Source organism: Hylobates moloch, unplaced genomic scaffold (genome assembly GCF_009828535.3).
Source record: "Hylobates moloch isolate HMO894 unplaced genomic scaffold, HMol_V3 SCAFFOLD_1, whole genome shotgun sequence".
NCBI lineage: Eukaryota > Metazoa > Chordata > Mammalia > Primates > Hylobatidae > Hylobates > Hylobates moloch.
The window spans coordinates 203823922-203847047 of record NW_026652276.1 but is presented as its reverse complement, the minus strand read 5'-3'; the positions used below and the strand labels follow the sequence as shown (position 1 = coordinate 203847047).

Genomic DNA, 23126 nt, shown 5'->3' with positions numbered 1-23126 from the left:
GAAAAGATCACAGGTGGTAGGGTGAGGGTAGTCCGAGCAGCCCCGGTGGGCGCTTACGCGGGCCACCGCGCTCGGTCGCTCCCCGCCTTTGCAAACTGTGTGCTAAGGCACGAGGCGCCCGGGCACTCGGGCCCGGGCAGCAGCGGCGGCGCGCGCAAGCGCACTACGCGGCCCCGCGCGGCTCCTCAACATTCAATTCCACGTGTTGCTTGTTGTAGGCGCCACAGGTTCCCCACCTGCGTCCGTGCGCTCGGGCCGCTCTGCCTCTGTCGGCGGGCTCTGGGGAACCGCTGGGTCGGCGCGCCCGGGGCTGGCGGAACAATTCCTGAGGCGCTCAAGCTCACCCCCAACGCTAACTCCGCCTATTCAATCCCGGCGGCTCCCCCTCTCCCCCCTCCCAATCCTCCTCCCGGCTCCTGCCCGCCCCTTTCGCCCTGGTGGTAGGAAACACTCCTGAATCTAACTCGACGTGTCCGGAAAGCCCTGGCCAGTTTTCCTTTCGTTCTGCGGCCGCTGCAGCCAGCCCCGCGGCTCCCTCAGACCTGCGGGCGCAGCCGCCGGGGGTGAGGCGCTTGGGGACCGCGGGCCGAGCGGAGGGGATCCCCGAGCACCATGCTGGACCCGTCTTCCAGCGAAGAGGAGTCGGACGAGGGGCTGGAAGAGGAGAGCCGAGATGTGCTGGTGGCAGCCGGCGGCTCGCAGCGAGCTCCGCCGGCCCCGACTCGGGAAGGGCGGCGGGACGCGCCGGGGCGCGCGGGCGGCGGCGGCGGCGCGGCCAGATCCGTGAGCCCGAGCCCCTCTGTGCTCAGCGAGGGACGAGACGAGCCCGAGCGGCAGCTGGACGATGAGCAGGAGCGGAGGATCCGCTTGCAGCTCTACGTCTTCGTCGTGAGGTGCATTGCGTATCCCTTCAACGCCAAGCAGCCCACCGACATGGCCCGGAGGCAGCAGAAGGTGAGTTGCGGGACCGGTCGCCTCCTACCACCACTTCTCCCTGGGGTTTTCTCCCGGGAGAGCTCTGGGACGCCTCCCGTCCTTCTGCGAAACGCAGGACACCGTATTTTTGTTAGTCTTTGAGGGCAGAGGAATCTTTGGGGACAAGACGGTGCTTTCACCCGCCGGGTATGGGGCTGCAGCGGACACCTCTTCTCCTCCCCGCCTGGGCTGGCAGGAGCTGTCGGCTCACCATCCGTGAGACAGAGACCAACAGCGCCGGCCGCGCCGCGGTTGCACCCGGCAGGCGCAGCTCTGGTCGGATTAGAATGCAACTCCCATCAACTTTAATTTCCAACAGCACTGGTGCATTCCTGTCTACCTAGCCTGGCGTGATATTGCTAGAGCTGGGTTTGCCAAGGGTCTGAATGAGTGTTGTAGCTAGGCGAAACAGGTGGAGCCCGAGTACTTCTCTTAGCTAGAGTGAAATCTTCACTTAAGAGGGGTAGAAATTTTCCTCAGTGAATAAAAAAGTTAAATTCATACGTTTCCTATATTGCCATACAACCAGGACATCAAATCCAAACACCGAAGAAGGCATGCAGCTTTGTAAAGTGTTTGTGGGTAAGTAATTTCTGGTCTGGGCAGGCCTAATTAATGAAATACACTATTATTGATGAAAGATAAAGTATTGGTGCATGACCACTTATAACATGCTTTCCAAATGCTTTTTTGGGGAGCAAAATGCTTTTTCTCCCCCAAAAGGTAAGAAGTTTGTTTCAGGTGAAAGGCCGGCCAACTTGAGTTTCAAAACAAGACCCCAGGGGCCTGATGTTCTGTAGCAGACACGAGTAATGACTCAAATTGTCCTAAGTGGTTAAATGTTTACAATAGAAACTCTGGAAAATCTTTTTAATAGAATGCTGAACCTGGAAGGTTCTGTAGAAATCAGTAACAGTTCCCTCAGTTTGTGACAAGACCTATAGATCCAGAGAGATTGTAGTCTGCTCAAGCATACCTAGATGCACAGACATTTATTAGTTTTCTGAAATATTAACTTCAGTGTGTGAGGCATTTTTAGAAATTTGGAGAGGTTTTGAGTTGACTTCAACTATAACTGTAGTTCAGAGTAAATTCAGTCTCCCTACACTCTCCTACCCCCATTTAGATAACCTTTATTTTTTGAGGTATAATTGACATGTAAACTATACATACCACTCAACCCTAACTATTGGTGGTTTCATAGGTGTATAAGTATCATGGGGATAAGTACACACCTATAGTTAACACTATTGTATGCTTAAGATCTGTCCTCTTAGAAAAAATTTTAGGTGGTCTTACCCAACTTTTTAAAACACACACTAACTGAGCAACTATTTTGGAATCATTTATTCTCTGGGAATCCTTATGGAATATTTCCCTACAGCTGGAGATTAATAACAGATCCTTCAGGTATCCTAACCCTAGGTATTGAGTCACAGAATGTTACAGTTGGAAGAGATCTCGAGATCCTAGGGAGACTCCTCATGTTGGAGAAGAGAAATAGGTCATAATAGCATTTCCCAATCCCAAACAAATTGGCACAGTTAAAGCCACCATTACTCAGGTAAGTTTTGAATGCCCTGCGTTGTTTTTATGAGCCTGCTGCTCCACTCCTGGATGAATCCCGTACTTCCTAATCAGTTGCTCCAGTTGAGTCTGTTCTGAGGCAGTCACCCATGGCCTCTTCTCAATTCTAGTCAAGCGACTGTCAGCTTCAATAGTCATTGTTAAAACTATTTTTTGTATATGTTGTGGTATGAGTTCATATCATCCAGTCTGTAGTTTTACCATTCATATTGCATTTAAGCCTATTTTTAGTGTATTAAAGTGTAAAAATAATGTTTGGCAAAATTAAGAGACTATTTTCTCCTTGTCAATATTATCCTTGAAGATGCTTTTGCAAATTTACTACGAGTTGATTTATACTGTGAATACTTGTTGCATTTTGTTAATGAAGTGGACCCTCCCTTAGCTGTTCAAATAGTGCGCTTTTCTCTGACTCCTTGTTTATTTGTTCAAAATTATTTGACTTGGCAAGCAGGTGCATTCACAATACTACTGGGGAGACTATTGTTATAACCTTATCCAGGCATTACCAAAGATAATTTCAAACTACAAAAAAAGCAAAATACTACATATATTCTATGAAAAAAATTAGAATCCTTAGGAATTTCCAAATTCTAAATGCTTAGAGCATTGAGCACAGGTTAACTTTTGTGAATTACTTTTATTTTTTATTAAGATGGATGCCAAATAACCTAAGTATTTACTTTACACAACCCTCCCCCACATTTTAAAAAATGTACTGCTTACTAAAGGGAGCTGGAGCAACTTTTGGCAGTCTGGTTTCCTCTTAGGGCAAAATGAAATGGGAATTTAACTATGTTCATGTGAATTTGATGCACAAGCTAATAAGTAATGCCAAAACGTACTTGAAGTCTTGCATTATACAGTTAGATTATCTAAAAGAAGTAACAAGGTAATTGCAAAATCACTAATCCGTTGTATATTTTATTCTGTATCTTCAAGTAGTCAGGCATCCAGTAAAAAGATTTAATAGCTTAAATTGTTGTCATTGAAACTAATATTGCTGCTTATTCACTTCTCTCAACTTCAAGAATTTAGAGACCCAGAAATTGAGATCTGAAAGGGTCCTCATTTTATGAAGAAAATTAATCACAAAGATAAGAGCTTTACCCAGGAGGCCAGGAGTCAGGTTTCTCTTCAGTCAAAGCCCTTTCACTATTAGAGCTGGTGAGTTTCTATGAACCAGAACTGAGCAGCACTGTTATTTATTTATTTATTTTCACTTGGCTAAAATGGTCCACAAAGTTAGTAAGAGGTTGTGTCTATGAGCTGTTTGAGAAAGCTTAGTAGCATTAAAACAGTTAATGAATACATGAATTTCTTTGCTTTTGTCTAGACTATTTCAATTTTGAGGAATAATAGTGATCAGTTTATGACATTCAAGCCCTCTGATTGACCACTGATGGTTTTACAGAAAATTCTGGGGGTGCATATGGGCTACACACTGTGACAGAGTGCCTTTCCAGGTGCTACACCTCCTAAGTGAATGTATCCAGGGGTTCACACGTGATAGGAGTATGAACTAATAAACAGTGATGGAAAGTGATGTCAGTAGTGATAGTGCTTGAGCCTGTAATGCTGATTTACCCTGATTACCTTTGCACCACCCCAATGCTAACAATGGTGATGATTAACTTTGGATGGTTCTAGATCTTCAGTTAAAGGTAGAGTCAGTGTTGAAACTAGAAAACCAATAATACAAATCAGGTACTAATTAATAAAGGCAATTTGTTTGTTAGACTTTTGAAACATTGAGACCTCGGAGGAAAAAGTAAAAAAAAAAAAAAGGGGGTTCCTTGGTGGTTTGAAAGTTAGGGAGATCCTGATAAGCGTAATGACCAACATAGAAGAGATTAAGTACCTTTACTCATAAATGTGAGTTCACAGACTTCAGGTCCAAATTCGTAACAACATTTAAGATGTATATGACTTAAAGTGCTGGTAGTTTTTATTAGAATCCATAGGTTTCTAGCCACTGCTCTTTTCATTATTTGAGTTTTTATGTATTTTTTAACTAGAAATAAGAGGGTATTAAAATAGAACCTACTAACCTTCCATATAATTCATATACCTATTTTTTTATGTTTCAGTGTGTGTCTCCACTGTAACCACACTAAATTGTGCCTTATTAAACCATTTTGTATAATCACTCCTACCACTTTGCATAATTTTCTGTGATAATTCTAAGTTTGAGAAATGTATGTAAATAATACTGTGAAATTGCAGATGGTGGGGAAGTAAACAGGTAAAATTGATCTGGAGAAGAACGTTGTGAGGATATAGTATTGGGTGAAATAATATACCTCCAACTCGCTCATTTGAATGTTGTAACTACTATAAAGTGGCCACTTTTATCTCCCTTTGGACATAGTGGTATTTTCCGGGTTTTATTTTGTTTTCATCTTCTGACTACTTTGGTGTCTGCTGTATACATGTAAGTCTCAGATTCAGTCCATGCCTCAAAGAATTAGTGAGGAATAGGATGGAGTAAAGATAATATAAAGGCAATGTGAAAGGGTCTTTTACTTTTCTGTGCGAAAGTGGGAACTAGTGTTCCTAAACATGTTTTGAAACCTCTGAAACTCACCTTATTCCCCTAAAGAAAGCCATAAAAATGGTAATACCTGTTGGTGTAAAACTGGTGAATTCAAAGTAATACTTTCCTGATGTTTCTGGCAAGCCCCAGAGACAAGTTAGCAGTGTTGAAGCCCCATAGTATGCCTTTCTTTCTGGCCTGCAGTTTTCCAGCAGATCTGATGATAGTCCAAAAATGCCATACTCTTCGGGAGATAGGGTGATTCATCTTTTGTGCTCCTTTGGCTTTGATACATTATGGTCCAAGTACAGAAGAGATGGGTTGTGATATTTGCTGCTTTTAATTATAGGGAATACCTTGCCCTGTGGGGAGTGAGTTGGAAACCACATATTAAAGTAAAACCTCACACTGGACTTAAAACAGTATCTCAGGGAAAAGTGCTTGTTGCTTCAGCTGATTCTTTTAACCTTCCACAGGGTATCCTGAGACCACAGCACTTAATTTGGTGGAGTGAGTTGTGCTAATGAGAACTCAGATGGATTAAGTGAGGTTGTCATTTGCTTCTTTCCTTCAAAAATGAAATCAGCTGCAATTTTGATATATAATGACTGCTTATAAAGTGAAATAAAATATTTTAATGGTGTGTTTTCCCTTTTCAGTTTTGTTTTGTTTTGTCTTTAATGGAAACAGCTCTCTTCATTCATACTCTTACAAAATAAACACAGTTTGTAAGGTCATTAAAGACTTTCAAAACAAAATAAGAAAGCTGATTGCCAGATTATAAAGTCTGAGAATTCTGAATGGAAAATTCTTTGTCATTTGCTAGTGAGGTAGACCACTTTTGACTGATTGTGCTACTTATATTTATTTCAAATTAATTGAGACCTTTGGGAAGGAAGAGGTGGATTGCATAGTCATGTGACATTGCTATTTCAGTTTTAACCTAGGAAAGACCTAATAATTATAAATAGTGGACATATCAGTGGGACAAATGGCATATTTTCTAGGGTTTGAAGAGCATTTAAACATCAAATTATGGAATTGTTGTCCAAAGTCTGTAATATATCATTTTATGTTCACTGTGTTTCAGTTACTTAAAAATTTTGATATGATTTCCTTAAGGAAAAAGAAGTGTGATTTTTATCTTAACTGCACATTAGAATCACCTGGAGAGCTTTAAAAACAATCTCATTATCCAGGTTGTACCCCAAGGTAATTAAATCAGTCTCAGGGGATGTAGTGTTAAAGCTTCCCAGGTGATTTCAGTGTACTGCCAAGGTTGAGAACCACTGTTCTAAAGAGAAGGTACAGAAAAATGGCTTATTTTCACCTGGACAAAATGAAAGTATTTGCAATAACAAGTGAGATTACTAATTAAGCTGGTATTTCATGTGCAGGAAAAGGTAATAGGGATGCTCGAAGCAAGGAACAAAAAACACACAAATAATACTCTAGAGTTTGTCAATACAATGGAGAGGCTAGTGCATATTTATTTAGACTTATAAAAGGTGTCTAGGTGATATGCTGGAGGCTTTTAAATTATATTCACAGTACTGTCTTTTATTCATTGTACAACTGTAGAGAATTCACCACATTAGCAACAGAAAATATATATTGAATGCTTAGGGTAAGCGTGAGTGTTGCTTTCCATTCCAAAATGAACTGGGAAGAAGAATACAGTGAAATCTCCAAGTTGGAGCTGACACTCAGTAATTCCTAACTGAACAGTACAGTTCACAAAGGTCCTACAAGACCGCTAGTGGGCAAACTGTTTCCTCAGTGTATGCAGTAGTAATGCGTACAGGTTTTCCAAAAAGTAAACTTTAGAAGTCATTCTAACATAATTGTCTTATTAAAGTAATTAAAATGACTTGTTTAAGTTCTGCTATGTCCAAAATTATAACATTAGGTGGACAGTAAGGAAAAGCTTCTATTTTCCTCAAATCTTATTAAAAAGGTACGTTGTTGGTTTGCATTTGGGAGACTTTTACTTTGTACAGCATCATGAATGCTCTGCTTACTTCTTGAAACTTTTATACCACTTTGTAGACGTTGTGGTTTCAGCACTTTCATTTTATACCTTCAAGTTAGTGATGGATTTTTATAATGAAAATATTCCTGGGGCAGAGGGCCTGAAAATTTAATGCCTGTCTTTGTCAATCTAATAGCTGAGATATTTAATTTGCTCCTTTCTGATTGCTTGTGAGGATGAGTATTTGTGGGCTAGTGTCCTTTTCCCCATTTCTTTTCTTTTCTTTTCTATTTTAATTTTTTATTTTTGAGATGGAGTCTTGTTCCGTTGCCCAGGCTAGAGTGCAGTGGCGTGATCTTGGCTCACTGCAACCTCCGCCTCCTGGTTCAAGTGATTCTCCTGCCTCAGCCTCCCTAGTAGCTGGGACTATAGGCACGTGCCACCATGTCTGGCTAATTTTTGTATTTTTGGTAGAGACGAGGTTTCACCATATTGGCCAGGCTGGTCTCAAACTCCTGACCTTGTGATCTGCCCTGCCCACCTTGGCCTCCCAAAGTGCTAGGATTACCTGCATGAGCCACTGCACCTGGTCCTTTTTTTTTTTTTTTTTTTTTTTTTTGAGACAGAGTCTCACTCTGTTGCCCAGGCCAGAGTGCAGTGGTGCCATGTTGGCTCACTGCAACCTCTGCCTTCCACATTCAAGTGATTCTCATGCCTCGGCCCCTTGAGTAGCTGAGATTACAGGTGTGCACCACCATGCCCAGCTAATTTTTTGTATTTTTAGTAGAGATGGGGTTTTTCCATGTTGGCCAGGCTGGTCTCAAACTCCTGGCCTCAAGTGATCTGCCTGCTTCAGCCTCCCAAAAAGCTGGGATTGCAAGTGTGAGTCATGACGCCTGGCTTGCAGCCCGACTTTCGATGAATCTCTACTTTCATTACTAAGTGTTATGGCCTGATTAAACATTAATTATTTCCTTGGTAAACTATTTATTGAGTCCCTATTATGTGAATTTAACACTATCCAATATGTTCCGAGGATATAGTAAGAAAATAAAACAAGCAGAAATCCCCTTGTGGGCTAATGTTCAATAATTACAGGTTGCATGTCTGTAAGTTTATTAATTTCTTTTTTCAAATTATCATGTAATTTTAACTTATGACAACTTTGTTTTTATTTATTTATTTATTATTTATTTATTTTTTTGAGACAGAGTCTCACTCTGTCGCCCAGGCTGGAGTGCAGTGGCACGATCTTGACACTGCAAGCTCCGCCTCCTGGGTTCACACCATTCTCCTGCCTCAGCCTCCTGAGTAGCTGGGACTACAGGCACCCGCCACCGCACCCATCTAATTTTTTGTATTTTTAGTAGAGACGGGGTTTCACCGTGGTCTCGATCTGCTGACGTCGTGATCCGCCCGCCTCGGCCTCCCAAAGTGCTGGGATTACAGGTGTGAGCCACCGTGCCTGGCCGACAACATTGTATTTTAATTTCTGGTGTGGTTATTTCCCCCTCTTCTGTGTCAGAAATTTTTTACTTGTATCATTCATCCTTGCCTTCCCACTTTTTTTTTTTTTGAGGCGGAGTTTCGCTCTGTTGCCAGGCTGGAGTGCAGTGGCGCGATCTCGGCTCACTGTAACCTCCGCCTCCCAGGTTCAAGTGATTCTCCTGTCTCAGCCTCCCGAGTAGCTGGGATTACAGGCACGTACCACCACGCCCAGCTAATTTTTGTATTTTTAGTAGAGACGGGGTTTCACCATGTTGGCCAGGATGGTCTTGATCTCTTGACCTAATGATCCACCTGCCTCGGACTCCCAAATTGCCACTTTTTAAGAATAGTGCAGTAGTATAGCATCTTTGTTAGGAAAGCACTGTCTTCAGAGGGCTTGGGCTTCATCTTCTCACTCATTCACCGTGTGAACAAGGCACTTCATCTTTCTGGGACCTGACTACTCCTTTAGTAAAATGTTAATAACAACTTCATAGGATTTCTGTTGTGATGAAATGAGATGCCTGTAAAGTACATGCTCCTGATTAGATGCTATCATTTCTAGTTGTTAATTAAACCTGTTTGGGAAACAATGATATTTTTACTATATTCAGCCTTCTAGGAGCATACAATGTCTTCAATTAGTCAAGACTCTTTGTAACTTTTGAAGGTTTCATCATATAGATCTCTTGCATTTATAATCAAGTTAAATTTATATTTTATATTTTTTCTTATTGTGACATCTTTTTCTCATTATGGATAAATGGGAAGCTTTTTTGTTATTAACTAGTCATTGATGTTACTTAATTGTTGTCTTCAGCGTTGATCCTTTTAGATTTTCTAGGTAGGCAGTTGAAGCATCTGTTGATAGTGATGGCTTTTGTCTGGTCTTGTCCAATAGCTATACCTCTTTTGTTTCACATGTCACTATACTCTTTAGAACAGAACAGTATTTGTACTTAGTTGCCAAAACCCTTGTTTTGATCCATTATTCACTGGGCAATGCTTTTGGTGCTTTACCAGTGAATATGCTGTTGGTTAGGATTCTTGGATAGAATTCTTGGTATTCTTTATTGTTTATCCTTTTTCAAAAATTACATTAAGAAAATAAAATACATCAAGAATTGATACTGAATGTTATCAAATTCCTTTTTTGTATTAATAGAGGTGAATGCCTAGTTTTGTTTTACTGGTGTGACAGATCAGATTACTAGGTTTCCTATTATTAAAGCTTGTTTGCATTTCTCGGGTAATTTCTACCTGATTATGACTGTTTTTTTTTTTTAATACACCTTTGAGTCTGAGTTTCCTGTACTTTTAATTTTTACATGTATGTTCATAAGAGAAAGGTCTATCAATAATGGTGTTAACTGAGAAACATTTTACCTTTATATGTGCTCTAGAATAGTTTTTTTGTTTTGTTTTTGGTACGTAAATCATCTGATACATGAAGTTTTGAAAGAATTCACTTGTGAAATTACCTACATCCAGACCCTGTGTTTTTTAGCCTATTGCTTTTTCTTCTTATTCAAAATTAAAATATGATAATTGCACGATTTCAGAAAATTGGCTATTTTCGGATATATTAACATTTTTTGCTTATTTTTCCAATATCCTTTATGTTAGCTCTAAGTCTTATTTTAGATTATATTCTTCCTAAAAATATACATGTATATATATAAAATGGTGGAGTGCAGTGGCTAATACATGTAATCCCAGCATTTTGGGAGGCTGGGGTAGAAGGATCACTTAAGCCCAGGAGTTGGAGACCAGCCTAGGCTACACAGTGAGACTCAGTCTGTACAAAAAATAGAAAAATTAGTCAAGCATGGCGACTCATGCCTGTGTTCCCAGCTACTCAGGAGGCTGTGGTAGGAGGATCACATGAGCCCAAGATGTCAAGGCTACAATGATCTGCGATTGCACCACTGCACTCCAGCCTGGGTGACAAAGTGAGACCCTGTCTCAAAAGAAAAAATAAATATAAAATTAGATTTGCTGGATTCCCTTATTTTATTTTTTGACACAGAGTCTTGCTCTGTCGCCCAGGCTGCAGTGCAGTGGCACGATCCTGACCCACTGCAACCTCTGCTTCCCAGGTTCAAGTGATTCTCCCGCCTCAGCCTCCCAAGTAGCTGGGATTACAGGCGTGCATCACCACGCCTGGCTAATTTTTGTATGTTTTGGTAGAGATGGTGTTTTGCCATGTTGGCCAGGCTGGTCTCGAGCTCCTGACCTCAAGTGATCCACCTGCCTCAGCCTCCCAAAGTGCTGAGATTACAGGCATGAGCCACTGCACTTGGCCAGATTCCTTTTTTTTTTTTTTAAAGTTATATCTGTTAACTTTATAAGTTCTGCTATTTTAGAAATCAATAGTTTGTATCCTTTCTTTGTGCTTCCCTTAGGGTTGTCTTTTGTTGTTGCTTTTAAAGAAGACCAAGGGAATGGAGAGAGACATGAGAGAGTGGTTCTTCCATCTAGCTTCTGTTTTAGGATTACTTTATTTTTGGTTTTGTAATAAGATAATGAGAATATATGAAAGCTATGAATTTAAGTGCAGTTTGGTCTCAGTCCTTATGTTATAACACATTTTTATTTAAATATTCTCATTTCAGATTTTACTTTTTTCCTGGAACCAGTATTTACATATTTAATCAGAAGAATAATTTAGAAATTGCAGTTGAAAAATTTGTTTTCTCTTTAGTAATAGATTTACAATTTTATGTTGACAGAGAATGTTGCTTATGGTACTTAGCATTGTTGTATGTAATTTAAGTTTTTCATCACAAATTAGTATACTGATTTTAAGATTAAAAGTGTGCTATATATCTAATAATTGGCATTATTATAGTAATCATTCCTATCTTATTTTTGTCTTCTTTGACTAAATTATCTTATTAATTGTATTAATTTATTTTGCATTTCCAGCCATATTTAATTCATATGTTTTGATTCCAGTCTCTTAGTTGTGTAAAGATTCATGAGTATCTGCTTACAATCACTGAAAATTAACTTCATTTGATCCACTTACTGTGTATATGGGACAAGGATTCTACTTTGTTCAGATTTAACACTGATTTTACTTTCTTTTGGTGGAGTTTGTCAGAGATATTGAAAAGTATCCATAATACATATACACCTACACTCTTATATTCACCTAGTTATGTGTCTAATGTAAACACATATGTACACATATATCTGCAAATGTATACACACTCACATTTATGGATTGCTTTGTATTGAGGAAAATTATGCAACAATTTATGCCTAGTCCATGCTTTAATAAGAGGGTTTAAACATTTTATTAATTACCACTGATATGTTTAATCTTATTTTCTGTTTTGTTCAGTGTTTTCTGTTTTTTTTTTTTTTTAAAAAAAGTTTGTTGCCTAGGTTTTCTTCTAGGGTTTTTATGGTTTTAGGTCTCACATTTAAGTCCTTAATCCATCTTGAGTTAATTTTTGTATAAGGTGTAAGGAAGGGGTCCAGTTTCAGTTTCCTGCATATGGCTAGCCAGTTTTCCCAACATTATTTATTAAATAAGAAATCCTTTCTCCATTGCTTGTTTTTGTCAAGTTTGTCAAAGATCAGATGGTTGTAGATGTGTGGCATTATTTCTGAGGCCTCTGTTCTGTTTCATTGGTCTATATATCTGTTTCAGTACCAGTACCATGCTGTTTTGGTTACTGTAGCCTCAAAGTATAGTTTGAAGTCAGTTAGCATGATGGCTCCAACTTTGTTCTTTTTGCTTAGGGTTGTCTTGGCTATACGAGCTCATTTATTGTTTCCATATGAAATTTAAAGTAGTTTTTTCTACTTCTGTGAAGAAAGTCAATGGTAGCTTGATGGAGATAGCATTGAATCTATAAATTACTTTGGGTAGTGTGGCCATTTTCATGGTATTGATTCTTCCTATCCATGAGCATGGAATGTTTTTCCATTTGTTTGTGTCCTCTCTTATTTCTTTGAGCAGTGGTTTGTAGTTCTCCTTGAAGAGGTCCTTCACATCCCTTGTAAGTTGTATTCCTAGATATTTTATTCCCTTTGTAGCAACTGTGAATGGGAGTTCACTCATGATTTGGCTCTCTGTCAGGACACAGGCAAGGGCAAAGACTTTATGATTAAAACACCAAAAGCAGTGTCAACAACAGCCAAAACTGATAAATGTGATGTAATAAAACTAAAGAGTTTCTGCACAGCAAAAGAAACTGTCATCAGAGTGAACAGACAACTTACAAAATGGGAGAAAAATTTTGCAATCTATCCGTCTGACAAAGGGCTAATATCCAGAATCTACAAAGAACTTAAACAAATTTACAAGAAAAAAACAACCCCATCAAAAATTGGGTGAAGTATATGGACACTTATCAAAAGAATACATTTATGGAGCTAACAAACATATGAAAAGCTCATCATCACTGGTCATTAGAGAAATGCAAATCAAAACCACAACGAGATATCATCTCATGCCAGTTAGAATGGTGATAATTAAAAAGTCAGGAAACAATAGATGTTGGAGAGGATGTGGAGAAACAGGAATGCTTTTATACTGTTGGTGGGAGTATAAATTAGTTTAACTATTGCGAAACACAGTGTGACAATTCCTCTGGGATCTAGAACCAGAAATACCATTTGACCCAGCAATTTCATTATGGGGTATATACCCAAAGGATTATAAATCATTATACTATAAGGACACATGCACACGTATGTTTACTGCAGCACTGTTTACAATAGCAAAGACTTGGAACCACCAAAAATGCCCATCAATCATAGACTGGATAAAGAAAGTGTGGCACATATACACCACGGAATACTATGCAGCCATAACAAAGGATGAGTTCATGTCCTTTGCAGGGGCATGGATGAAGCTGAAAACCATCATCCTCAGCAAACTAACACAGGAACAGAAAACCAACCACTGCATGTTCTCACTCATAAGTGGGAGTTGAACAATGAGAACACGTGGACACAGGGAGGGAAACATCACACACCAGGGCTTATTGGGTTGGGGGGCTAGAGGAGGGAGAGCATTATGAGAAATACCTAATATAGATGACAGGTTGGTGGGTGCAGGAAACCACTATGGCACATGTATACCTATGTAACCTGCACATTCTGCACATGTATCCCAGAACTTAAAGAAATTTTTGTTTTGTGCCTTTTGCTATATGGACTCCATTTAAAAAAATATATATCTGGAAAACGAAATGCCAAGTACAGTAGGTGGGTTTTACTTTCTCCAAAGATCATTTTCCTTAGGGAGGCATTTGGCTACTTGTGTTTAAGGGCATTTCTGTATTCCTTTCCTGGAGCTAGGGACAGATAGGGTGAAACAATATAACTCTTCCTTCGCCTTCCTTATGGTTGTCCTTACTATACTAATTCAAAGGGCAGGACACATGTGTTTTAAGAGGCCGTGTCTCCAGTTTTGTTCTTGGGTTGTGAAGTCAGTGGACATTCCTCTGGAAATTGGGTTACAGTTTTAACTTTAGTTTACAGTGTTGTTACCCTATTTAAATTTTTTTTTCTGGATCTGCATGGAATTTTTTATTAGAGCATGGGAAAAATAAATTCTGCTACCATGAAACTTGTATTCTTACTAGTTTAACATATTTAGGAAAATGCATTCCAAATTTTATTTAAAGAGATGAGAGCCTTAATTTGGTTCTCTAGAAAAACTAAAACTAAAAATACTGCTTAGTTAAAAAGGCTTACAAAATGCTGAATATCATAAGAAAAAATTCTGAAATATAACAAGACAACTTTAGCCTACACTTTTGAAACTCTTCTTTTCTTACTCAGAAGGACTACATATATTCTCAAGCAGTAGTAAGTAGGGAGATTGAGATAAAGCCCATTCTTGTTCCCTCATCCTTGCTTTAGGCCCACTGTGTTTTGACATGTTTTATATTATAAGCTTCTGTATAAAGCTTTCTTTGACAAAACAAAGGTTTCTGTAATGAATCTCATTGTTTTTGACTGGAACACCTGAAATGACAGAGAGGGAGGCCAAAATGTTCAAGTAATTATGAAAATTTAAAGTTACATGATTAAAGTGTGCAACACTGTAAGAATTCCTATAAAGTTTGATCACCATATCTTAGAGTCCTAGGCTTTGGACTTTATCCTTTTTCTTTCCTTTAAATCACCTTAAAACTATGTAAGAGATAAGCAGTGTGGGGCTATACAGCTTAATCCACCACAGATCTTGGTATAAGAAGCTGAACTCTAATAGATGAGATGTTAAGTTTGTGATCCTTCAAATAAAGAGAGATTTTTACAAGTCAGTTGTTTGGAGCTCAGGGGAGAGATTTGGGCGCAAGAGTTAAATTTGAGTGTTGTCATATGTATGATGATTGGAACCATGGGTTTGGATGAGGAAGCCCAAGAAAAGAGAGTCTAGCAAGGAGAAGATTTTAAGGACTGGTCTTAATGAACTGCTGGATTTAAGACTGGAGAGAAGGCTGAGCTGGAGAAGGAAATGGAGAAGAAATAGCCCGATGTATCAGAAGAAAACTAGGATGGTCCATGTTATAGAAACTAATGAAAGAGCTACTTAACAGGATGAGTAGAAAACAACGTCAGGTGCTACTGAATAATCAAGTAAGATGGAGATTGAAAATGTTAATTGGATTTAGCAATATGGAGATTACTTTTAACATTGGTGACCCAGGGAACTCATTTTAGGTTCTATTTCACACAAGCCACATTTTCAGACATTGACATTCCTAAACTGTATTTTGTATGCTGAATCTAGCCTTTCTTTCTTTAGCAGAGGAACAGCTTGAGTTATTACTTGGTGGCTTTGCTGCTTAACAGTTAAGCTTCAAAAGTGTTACGCTTTTTATGTCCTGTTTTTTTTTTTGGGGGGGGAATACTGTATAAATATAAATGTACATATGCATGTATTTGTTGTGCTTTTGTTTTATAATAATTAAAAATTGTCAGTGATAAGCATATATTTTGAATGTGGTACAACTGAGATCAAGATCATGAAGTATCCTGCAAATAGAAAATCCTTGACATTGAGTACTTAAGATTGGTTGTTTTTCATTTCATTTGAGAATGAAAAGAGAAAACTCAAAGAACATGTGAAAATGCTGGAATACATAAGTCAAAAAGTGGGATGAAACCAGGGTGTAATTTTTTTTTTTTTTTTTTTTTTTTTTTTTTAGCACTGTGGCAATCTCTCCCCTTCTCCATTGTCCATTGTCCCCTGTCTTTCTTTCTTTGACTTTTCCATTTTCAATTTTCTATCTTAGGACCCTATCTGTAGTAAAGATCTACTCTTCTTTGTCCTTTCTAAATTGCTGTATCTTCATCTATAAAATGATTAATACTTGCTTCAGTGAGATGGTAGGAAGATACATAAAATAATTTCTGAAAAGCACTTAGTGCAGTGTCTCACCTGGACTATATCTTCAAAAAGTTTCCTGTTAACATTTTGTAATAATTTACATTCAGGGAAAAATCTTCCCTGCTATAAAGCATATTGCATTTATCAACAAATATTGAGGCAATATTTGAACAGATTTCATTTGGTAGGAACTATTTCAGGCACTGGAATATAGACATTGGAATATAGACATGGACAAGATAGCCTTTTTTATTTATTTTTAGGTGACAGTTGTGTATGTCTGGTACAATGTGATGCTTTAATCTATGTATACATTGTAGAATGATTCAATCTAATTAACATATCCATCACCTCACCAACTTTTCTTTTTGTGGTGAGGTTGTTAAAAATCTATTTGTGTACCAATTTTGAAATATACAATGCATAATTATTAACTGATTGGTCACCATGCAGTACAGTAGATCACTAAGATTTATTCTTCCAGTTCAACTGAAACTTTGTACCCTTTGATCAACATCTCTACTTTCTCCATCCCTCCCACTCCCTCCAGCCTCTGGTACCCATCTTTCTACTCTGTTTCTATGCCCATATATTTACAATTATTATAACTTTTTGATGAATTGACCTCTTTATTATTATATAATGACCTTCTTTGTCTCTTTTTACAGTTTTTGATTTAAAGTCTATTTTGCCTGATATGTATAGCTACCCCTGCACTCTTTTAGTTTTCATTTGTGTGGAATATCTCTTTTCTTCCCTTCGCTTTGAATCTGAATGTGTCCTTAGAGATGAAATTAGTCTCTTTTTGGAAGCATATAGTTGGATAGTTGCATCTTCTTTTTTTATCCACTAAGCTGTTTGATGTCTTTTGATCAGAAAAGTTAACCCATTTATTTTCAAAGTAATTATTGATAGGTAAGGATTTACTATTAAATTTTGTTAATTGTTTTCTGGTTAATATGTAGATCCTTTGTTCCTCTCTTCTCTTGCTGTGTTCCTTTGTGGTTTGAGGATTTCTCTATGGTATGCTTTGAATGTTTTCTTTTTGTGTATCTACTGAGGGTTTTTGCCTTGTGGTTACCATGAGGCTACCATAAAACATTTTATACTAATAGGCTGTTTAAAGCTGATAATAACTTTGATCACTTGCATAAACTCTATACTTTTACTCTTTTCCCATTCACAATTTATTGTTCATGACATATTTTGTATCTTTTATTGTTTGTGTCAGTTAGCAAATTATTAAAGCTCTAGCTTTTAATAGTTTGGCTTTTAATCTTCATACTAGAGATATATTTGATATTCACAACTCCATTACAGTATAAGTGTGTTCTGTGTTTTATTACATAACTTTTACCAGTGAGTTTGACATTATTGTGTTGCTCCTTAGTGATCTTCTCCTTTAGCTTGAATGACACATTTTAGCATTTTTTTTGTAAAGCAGGTCTAGTGGTGATAAATTCCTTTAGCTTTTGTGTGTCTGAGAAAGTTTTATCTCCCCTACATTTTTGAAGGACAGGTTTGCTGGGTATAATACTATTGGCAGTTTTGTTATTTTTCTTTTAGCTCATTGAATATATTATCCCATTTACTTCTGGTCTTCAGGGTTTCTCTTGGAAAAATCTGCTAGTAGTCTTATAGAAGTTCCTTTGTATGTAACAAGTCACTTTCTCATTCAGATTTTTCAATATTTTCTCTTTGTTTTCACTTTAGAAACAATATTTTAACTTATTTATAACAATTTGATTATAATGTGTCTTATTGTGGGTCTCTGGATTCATCATATTAGGTGTCCAATGAGGTTCTTAGATCTGGATTTCTAATTTCTTCCCTAGACTTGGGTGGTTTTCTGTCATTATTTCTTTAAATATGGTTTGTATTCCTTTCTCTTTTCTCCCTCTGGTACTCTGATAATGCATACTTTATTCACTTGATGGTGTTCCATAATTCCCTTAGGTTATCTTCAGTCTTTTTCATTCTTTTTTCATTTAGCTCCTCAGATTCGATGATTTCCAATGATTTTGTCTTTAAATTTTCTAATCTTCTCTTCCTCTTCACTTAGGCTGCTATTCAACCTGTCTATTGAATTTTTGAGTTCAGTTATTATAGTCTTCAGCTCAATGATTTCTGTTTAATACCTTTTAATATGTTCTATCTCTTCATTGAAATTATCAGTTTGTTCTTGTATTGTTCTCCTTACTTTAGTGAGTATCTTTATTACTGTCCTTTTGAATTCCTTGTCTGGTCAGAAACATATCTCCATTCATTAGCATAAGCTTCAGGAGATGTATCTTGTTCTTTTATTTGGAACATCTTTCTGTTAGTTAATTTTCCTTGACTCTCTGTGTTGGTTTCTGTGCCTTAGATAAGAGAACCACCCCTTCCTGTCTTGTTAGAGTGGTCTTGCATAAAAGATCTTTCTTTCCAATCAGGGATTCTATGTTCTAAGCTCTGTGTTTGTCCAACCTGCTGTCTTTGTTCTTAGTGGCTCCCAGGAAATTAGAGTGTCAAGTCATGATATTGCCTTAAGAGAGGTGAGAGAAGACAGCCTCTTGAGATGTAGCTGGAGAGGTTGGAATGTTAAATATATATTCCTGTTCCTTCTTTGAGAAGTGGAGAGCTGGAGTTTATCCCCCACTCATTCTGCCCTACACTAAGGAGAGAGTCTGAGGAAGAATCCTGTACTCTTGGTCAGACTGCTCACTTTTAACCTGGGGAGATAGTTGCTGAAGGTTTGCAAGTTTAAAAGTCACTTTTGTTCTCTGTGGTCTGGGAGACCAGCAGTGTAGAGCTCCATCAACTTCCAGAGCTAGGTGATTTAGGAGCCAGTCACTCAGGTGAAGGCTGTAAAAGTTGGAGCATTTGATGCATGCAGAAACTACTTCCAGGGAGAGTCTGCAGATAATAGATTTATTGTTGAAGCAAGTCAGAGAAGAAAGATCAAGAAGTGCCCACTCTGGCGTTAAGGCAAACAGAAGTCTCACAACCTTCTGGCAGGAAGAGATGTCTAGTTGGGAGTTATCATTGAAATGAACCAGGGAGAAAGGCACAGAGGGTGCTCACTTTCCCCTTCAGGCATGAAGAGGTCCATTCCCCAGCTTCCTTCCAATGTGAGATTGGAGGACTATATCTCAAAAGCAAGCCAGGAAAGAAGGCCTAGTGAGTGCTTTCTCTTCCATTGTTGCTGGCAGAGGCCTCCCATCAGTTTCCACGGAGAGATTTTCCATGGGTCTGGAATTGTCCCTGGGGCAAAGGGAGTGCCATGCTTCCCATTTAGGCTCAGATAAGTTTATTCTTTATTTGCTATGCAGGTTTATAGAAGTTGGGCTGATCCTGGGGGCTACAACTGCTGGGAATGACCATGCAGTCAAAACTCCCTTTGTTCTTTGTGCTTGAGAGAAATCATCTGACGCCCTCTCCCTGCCATTCCTCAGGCATGGTGATTTAAGAGCAAAGCCCTTCAGCAGGGACTCTAAAAGTTGGGCAGGGTATATGTTGTACAAGACTATCACCCTTGAAGAATGAGCTGGGAGTTGATATTTCCTTCCTATGTGCTCAGGGTGGAGTTAGTGTGCACATATATCTCAGCTTTTTCTACCCATTTTGACAAGGGTATTTCCTCAGTTGTCTGGTACACAGGAGTCTTTCAACTGGATTCTTTCTCTTGGAGAGAATTGATTTCTTAGTGTGTGAGAGGAGGGACAGTCAGGAGCCCCCTATTTTATCATGTTGCTCAAGAAAGCCCTTTTGGAGCTTATATTCTAGTAGAGGAGATAGATAAGCAACAGATAAATATATGTGTATTCCTCCTAAGGGAGAGTAACTGTGGGAGGGGGTTTGGTGTCAGTGTTATTTTAGATAGGGTGGTCAGGGCAAGCCTCTTGTAGAAGCAGGTAGCTGTTGATCAGGATTAATTAAGTGAAGGACTGAGCCACTTGGAAATAGAGGAGGAAAGAGTATCCAATATAGCACTAAAGCAAGAATAAAAAGCCCTGTGGTGGAATAGAATAAGCTTTTCCTATAAAAAGCAGCAAAGTTGTACAGGGTGGCTAGCATGATGTGAGAAGAGGAAAGTGGGAAGAATTGCATCTGGAGAGGTATGCAGAGGCTAGCTTATATGAATTTTTTAGGCCATGGTAAGATGTTCGGAATTTAGGTGTGCTGGGAAGCTGTTGGAAGGTTTTGAAAAGTTTCAGGAAATGATCTGATTAAGATTCTAAAAAGATCTCTTTGTCTGATCTGAGAATAGACAGTGCCACTACATGGCACAGCTTCAGGGGTATTTTTGTTTGTTTTGGTTTGAGACAGTCTTGCCCTGTTGCTCAGGCTGTAGTGCAGTGGCACAATCACAACTCAACTGCAACCTCCACCTCCTGGGTTCAAGCATTTCTCCTGCTTCAGCCTCTCGGGTAGCTGGGACTACAGGTGTGTGCCACTAAATCTGGCTAATTTTTGTATTTTTAGTAGAGATGGGGTTTCACCATGTTGGCTAGGCTGGTCTGGAACTCCTGACCTCAGGTGATCCACCCACCTCGACCTCCCAAATTGCTGGGATTACAAGGTCTGAGGCACTGTACACAGCCACCAGAGACTTTGTTTAGATGGAATTTAAGGCACCCTCTTAGAGTTGTACAGTCTTGAGAATAGATTGTAGGGGCAAGAGTGGAAGAAGAAAGACCAATTTGGAGACTGTAGCAGTGGTTAAAGTTTGAATAGGTGGTAGCCTGAGAGGTAATACAGAATGTAGCCTAAAAGTATTTGCTCAATATTATTTGTTTATAAATGCAGTAGGGTGAAACTGCTATTTTGAGATTATAACATGGTTAAAAATGTTTAAGGTGTTTTATTAAAATAATAAATATGTTTATGTGGTTAAATAAGCCTTGCAGAACTTGAAAGCAACAGTCCCCTGCCCCACTCTTTCCCATTCCCAGTCACATTCTCAGAAGAAATTCTTTTAACTATTAATGTTTTTAATTCTTTGGGAAAATACTTCCAACATCAAAATAAGATGCCTACACCACTTTCCTTCATCCATTCTTCTTAGACTTTAGTCTTTACAGTACTTCCTGCAGAGGGTGCTGGGTGGGGAAGATTTAGCTCACTCACACAAACACGTGGCTCCCCTTTCTTCCACTTGGAATATGGTTATCTACTGCTAGTGGACCTCCAAGATGTTCTCACATTCTTATAAGCAACAGAATTTTTAGTTGGATAAATGCTGTGTGGCTGAAGTCTACATTTCTCATTTTCCCTTTCCCCCTTTCGTTAACAATGGGACTGAGCATGATTATCTATAGAGAATGTGGGTCAATAACACGACTCTGGGAAACACCAGCTTTGTTATTTCTACCATGCGAAATAGGACCAGGTCCCATAAAATCAGCAGTCTTAATGAGGAATCGCAGAGGCAATGTTTGTTACAAGCCAGAGACTGCTGATACTTCTCTGAGGAGAGTAGAAAGTAAGTTTTGCTGCAATAGGAGCAAGAATTGGCTTAGAATTGTTGCCTCAAAAATCTGTCAGTAGCTGGCTGGGGAACAGTCAGGGTCTCACATGTGTCACAGCATCTCTTCCACTGCAGCTGTAGCCAAGACTTAAGTTCAGTCTAGTGGGGTGTCTTAATCTGTTTAGTGTTGCTGTAAAGAAATACCTGAGGCTGGGTAATTTATAAAGGTAAGAGATTCTGCAGACTATACAAGAAGCACGGCACTGGCAAGGCACTGGCAACTGGTGAGAGCCTCAGGCTAATTCAACGTATGTGGAAGGCAAAGTATTGCTAGTGTATGCAGAGATTACATGGTGAGAGAAGAAACGAGAGAGTGTGAGAGAGGAGATCCAGACTCATTTTAACAACCATCCCTCACGGAAACTAACAGAGTGAGAACTCCCTCACCACCCACCACAGGGAGGGCATTAATCATGAGGTGTCCACCCCCATCACCCAAACACCTCCCATTAGGCCCCTACTTCCAACATTGGGATCAAATTTCAGTATGAGGGTTGTTGGGGACAAACATACAAACAGAAGTGATGAGTACAAACCTATGGGCCATTTTCTGAAAGGGAAGAAATGGTTCTCTCTGGTCTCTTCCCCCTTCTTACTGGCTGGAATGTCAATGTCAGTGTGGTAGGAGTTAGAGCAGCCATTTAGACAAATTGATGTTGCTAGTTATTGAGAATAACAGAGCTACAAGTCGGAAGGAGTCTAGGGCCCATATCTTAACTAGTTTGCTTTGTAATTTAAATAGTATACGTATCTCTTTGTAATTTAATTAATATACTTATCCCTTTATGTCTTGTTCCTTTAGGTATAAACATTATGGCCCTGCATTTCTTGCTGACAATATTAATTGCCTACTTGTTAGTCATTTTCCTTATTTCTTTCTTGCTGTAATATTTCCAGCCCTAGGTAAGGTACCTGCTTTTCTAGCTTTCCTGAGAGCTACAAGTGGCCATGTGACATAAGTTTTTTTTGTTTGTTTTTTTGTTTTTTTTTGAGACAGAGTTTCACTTTGTTGCCCAGGCTCGAGTGCAGTGGAAATTTCATGGCTCATTGAAGCCTTGACCTCCTGGGCTCAAATAATCCTTCTGACTCAGCCTCCCAAGTAGCTGGAACCATGGACACATGCCACCACCCCTGGCTAATTTTATTTTTTTGTATTTTTGGTGTATGACAGATAACACATTTTTAGCCTTGCTGCCTCCATCCCATGTCTGGAGCTGCAGCAATCATATTATGACTCTGGGGAAAATACCAAGGGAATTTCAGAGGTACTGGCTCAGACATAAGAGAATCTGAAACCATTGCCAACAACATCTGCATTCCAAACTTATTTTTTCTGGAGCTTGATTGTTTTATGTTCTGTAATCCTCCTAAGGTTGATTATTTTATGTTCTGTAATCCTCATGAAGAGCTCTATCTACACTTTATTTATTTATTTATTTATTTATTTATTTTTTGAGACGGAATCTCGCCCTGTCACCCAGGCTGGAGTGCAGTGGCGTGATTTCAGCTTATTGCAACCTCTGCCTCCCAGGTTCAAGCAATTCTCTTGCCTTAGCCTCCCGAGTAGCTAGGATTACAGGCACCCGCCACTACGCCCAGCTAATTTTTGTATTTTTAGTAGAGACGGAGTTTTGACATGTTGGCCAGGCTGGTCTCGAACGCCTGACCTCAGGTGATCCACCTGCCTCAGCCTTTCAAA

At 39.1% G+C, this 23126-nt stretch overlaps 1 protein-coding gene across 5 annotated transcripts in view; it reads left to right on the top strand.

The window, feature by feature from the left end:
- The first annotated feature begins 225 nt into the window (after positions 1-225).
- Positions 226-23126, top strand: part of CADPS2 (calcium dependent secretion activator 2) — a 572316-nt gene continuing 549415 nt past the window's right edge. For 4 of the 5 annotated variants that reach the window (XM_058426274.1, XM_058426269.1, XM_058426272.1 and 1 more), the window contains exon 1: positions 230-954. In XM_058426274.1, coding sequence (XP_058282257.1) covers positions 613-954 — 342 coding nt within the window. In that variant the 5' untranslated portion in view covers positions 230-612. Of the gene's footprint in view, positions 955-23126 lie in introns of all 5 variants that reach the window. The other variant, XM_058426275.1, reaches the window with a different exon arrangement.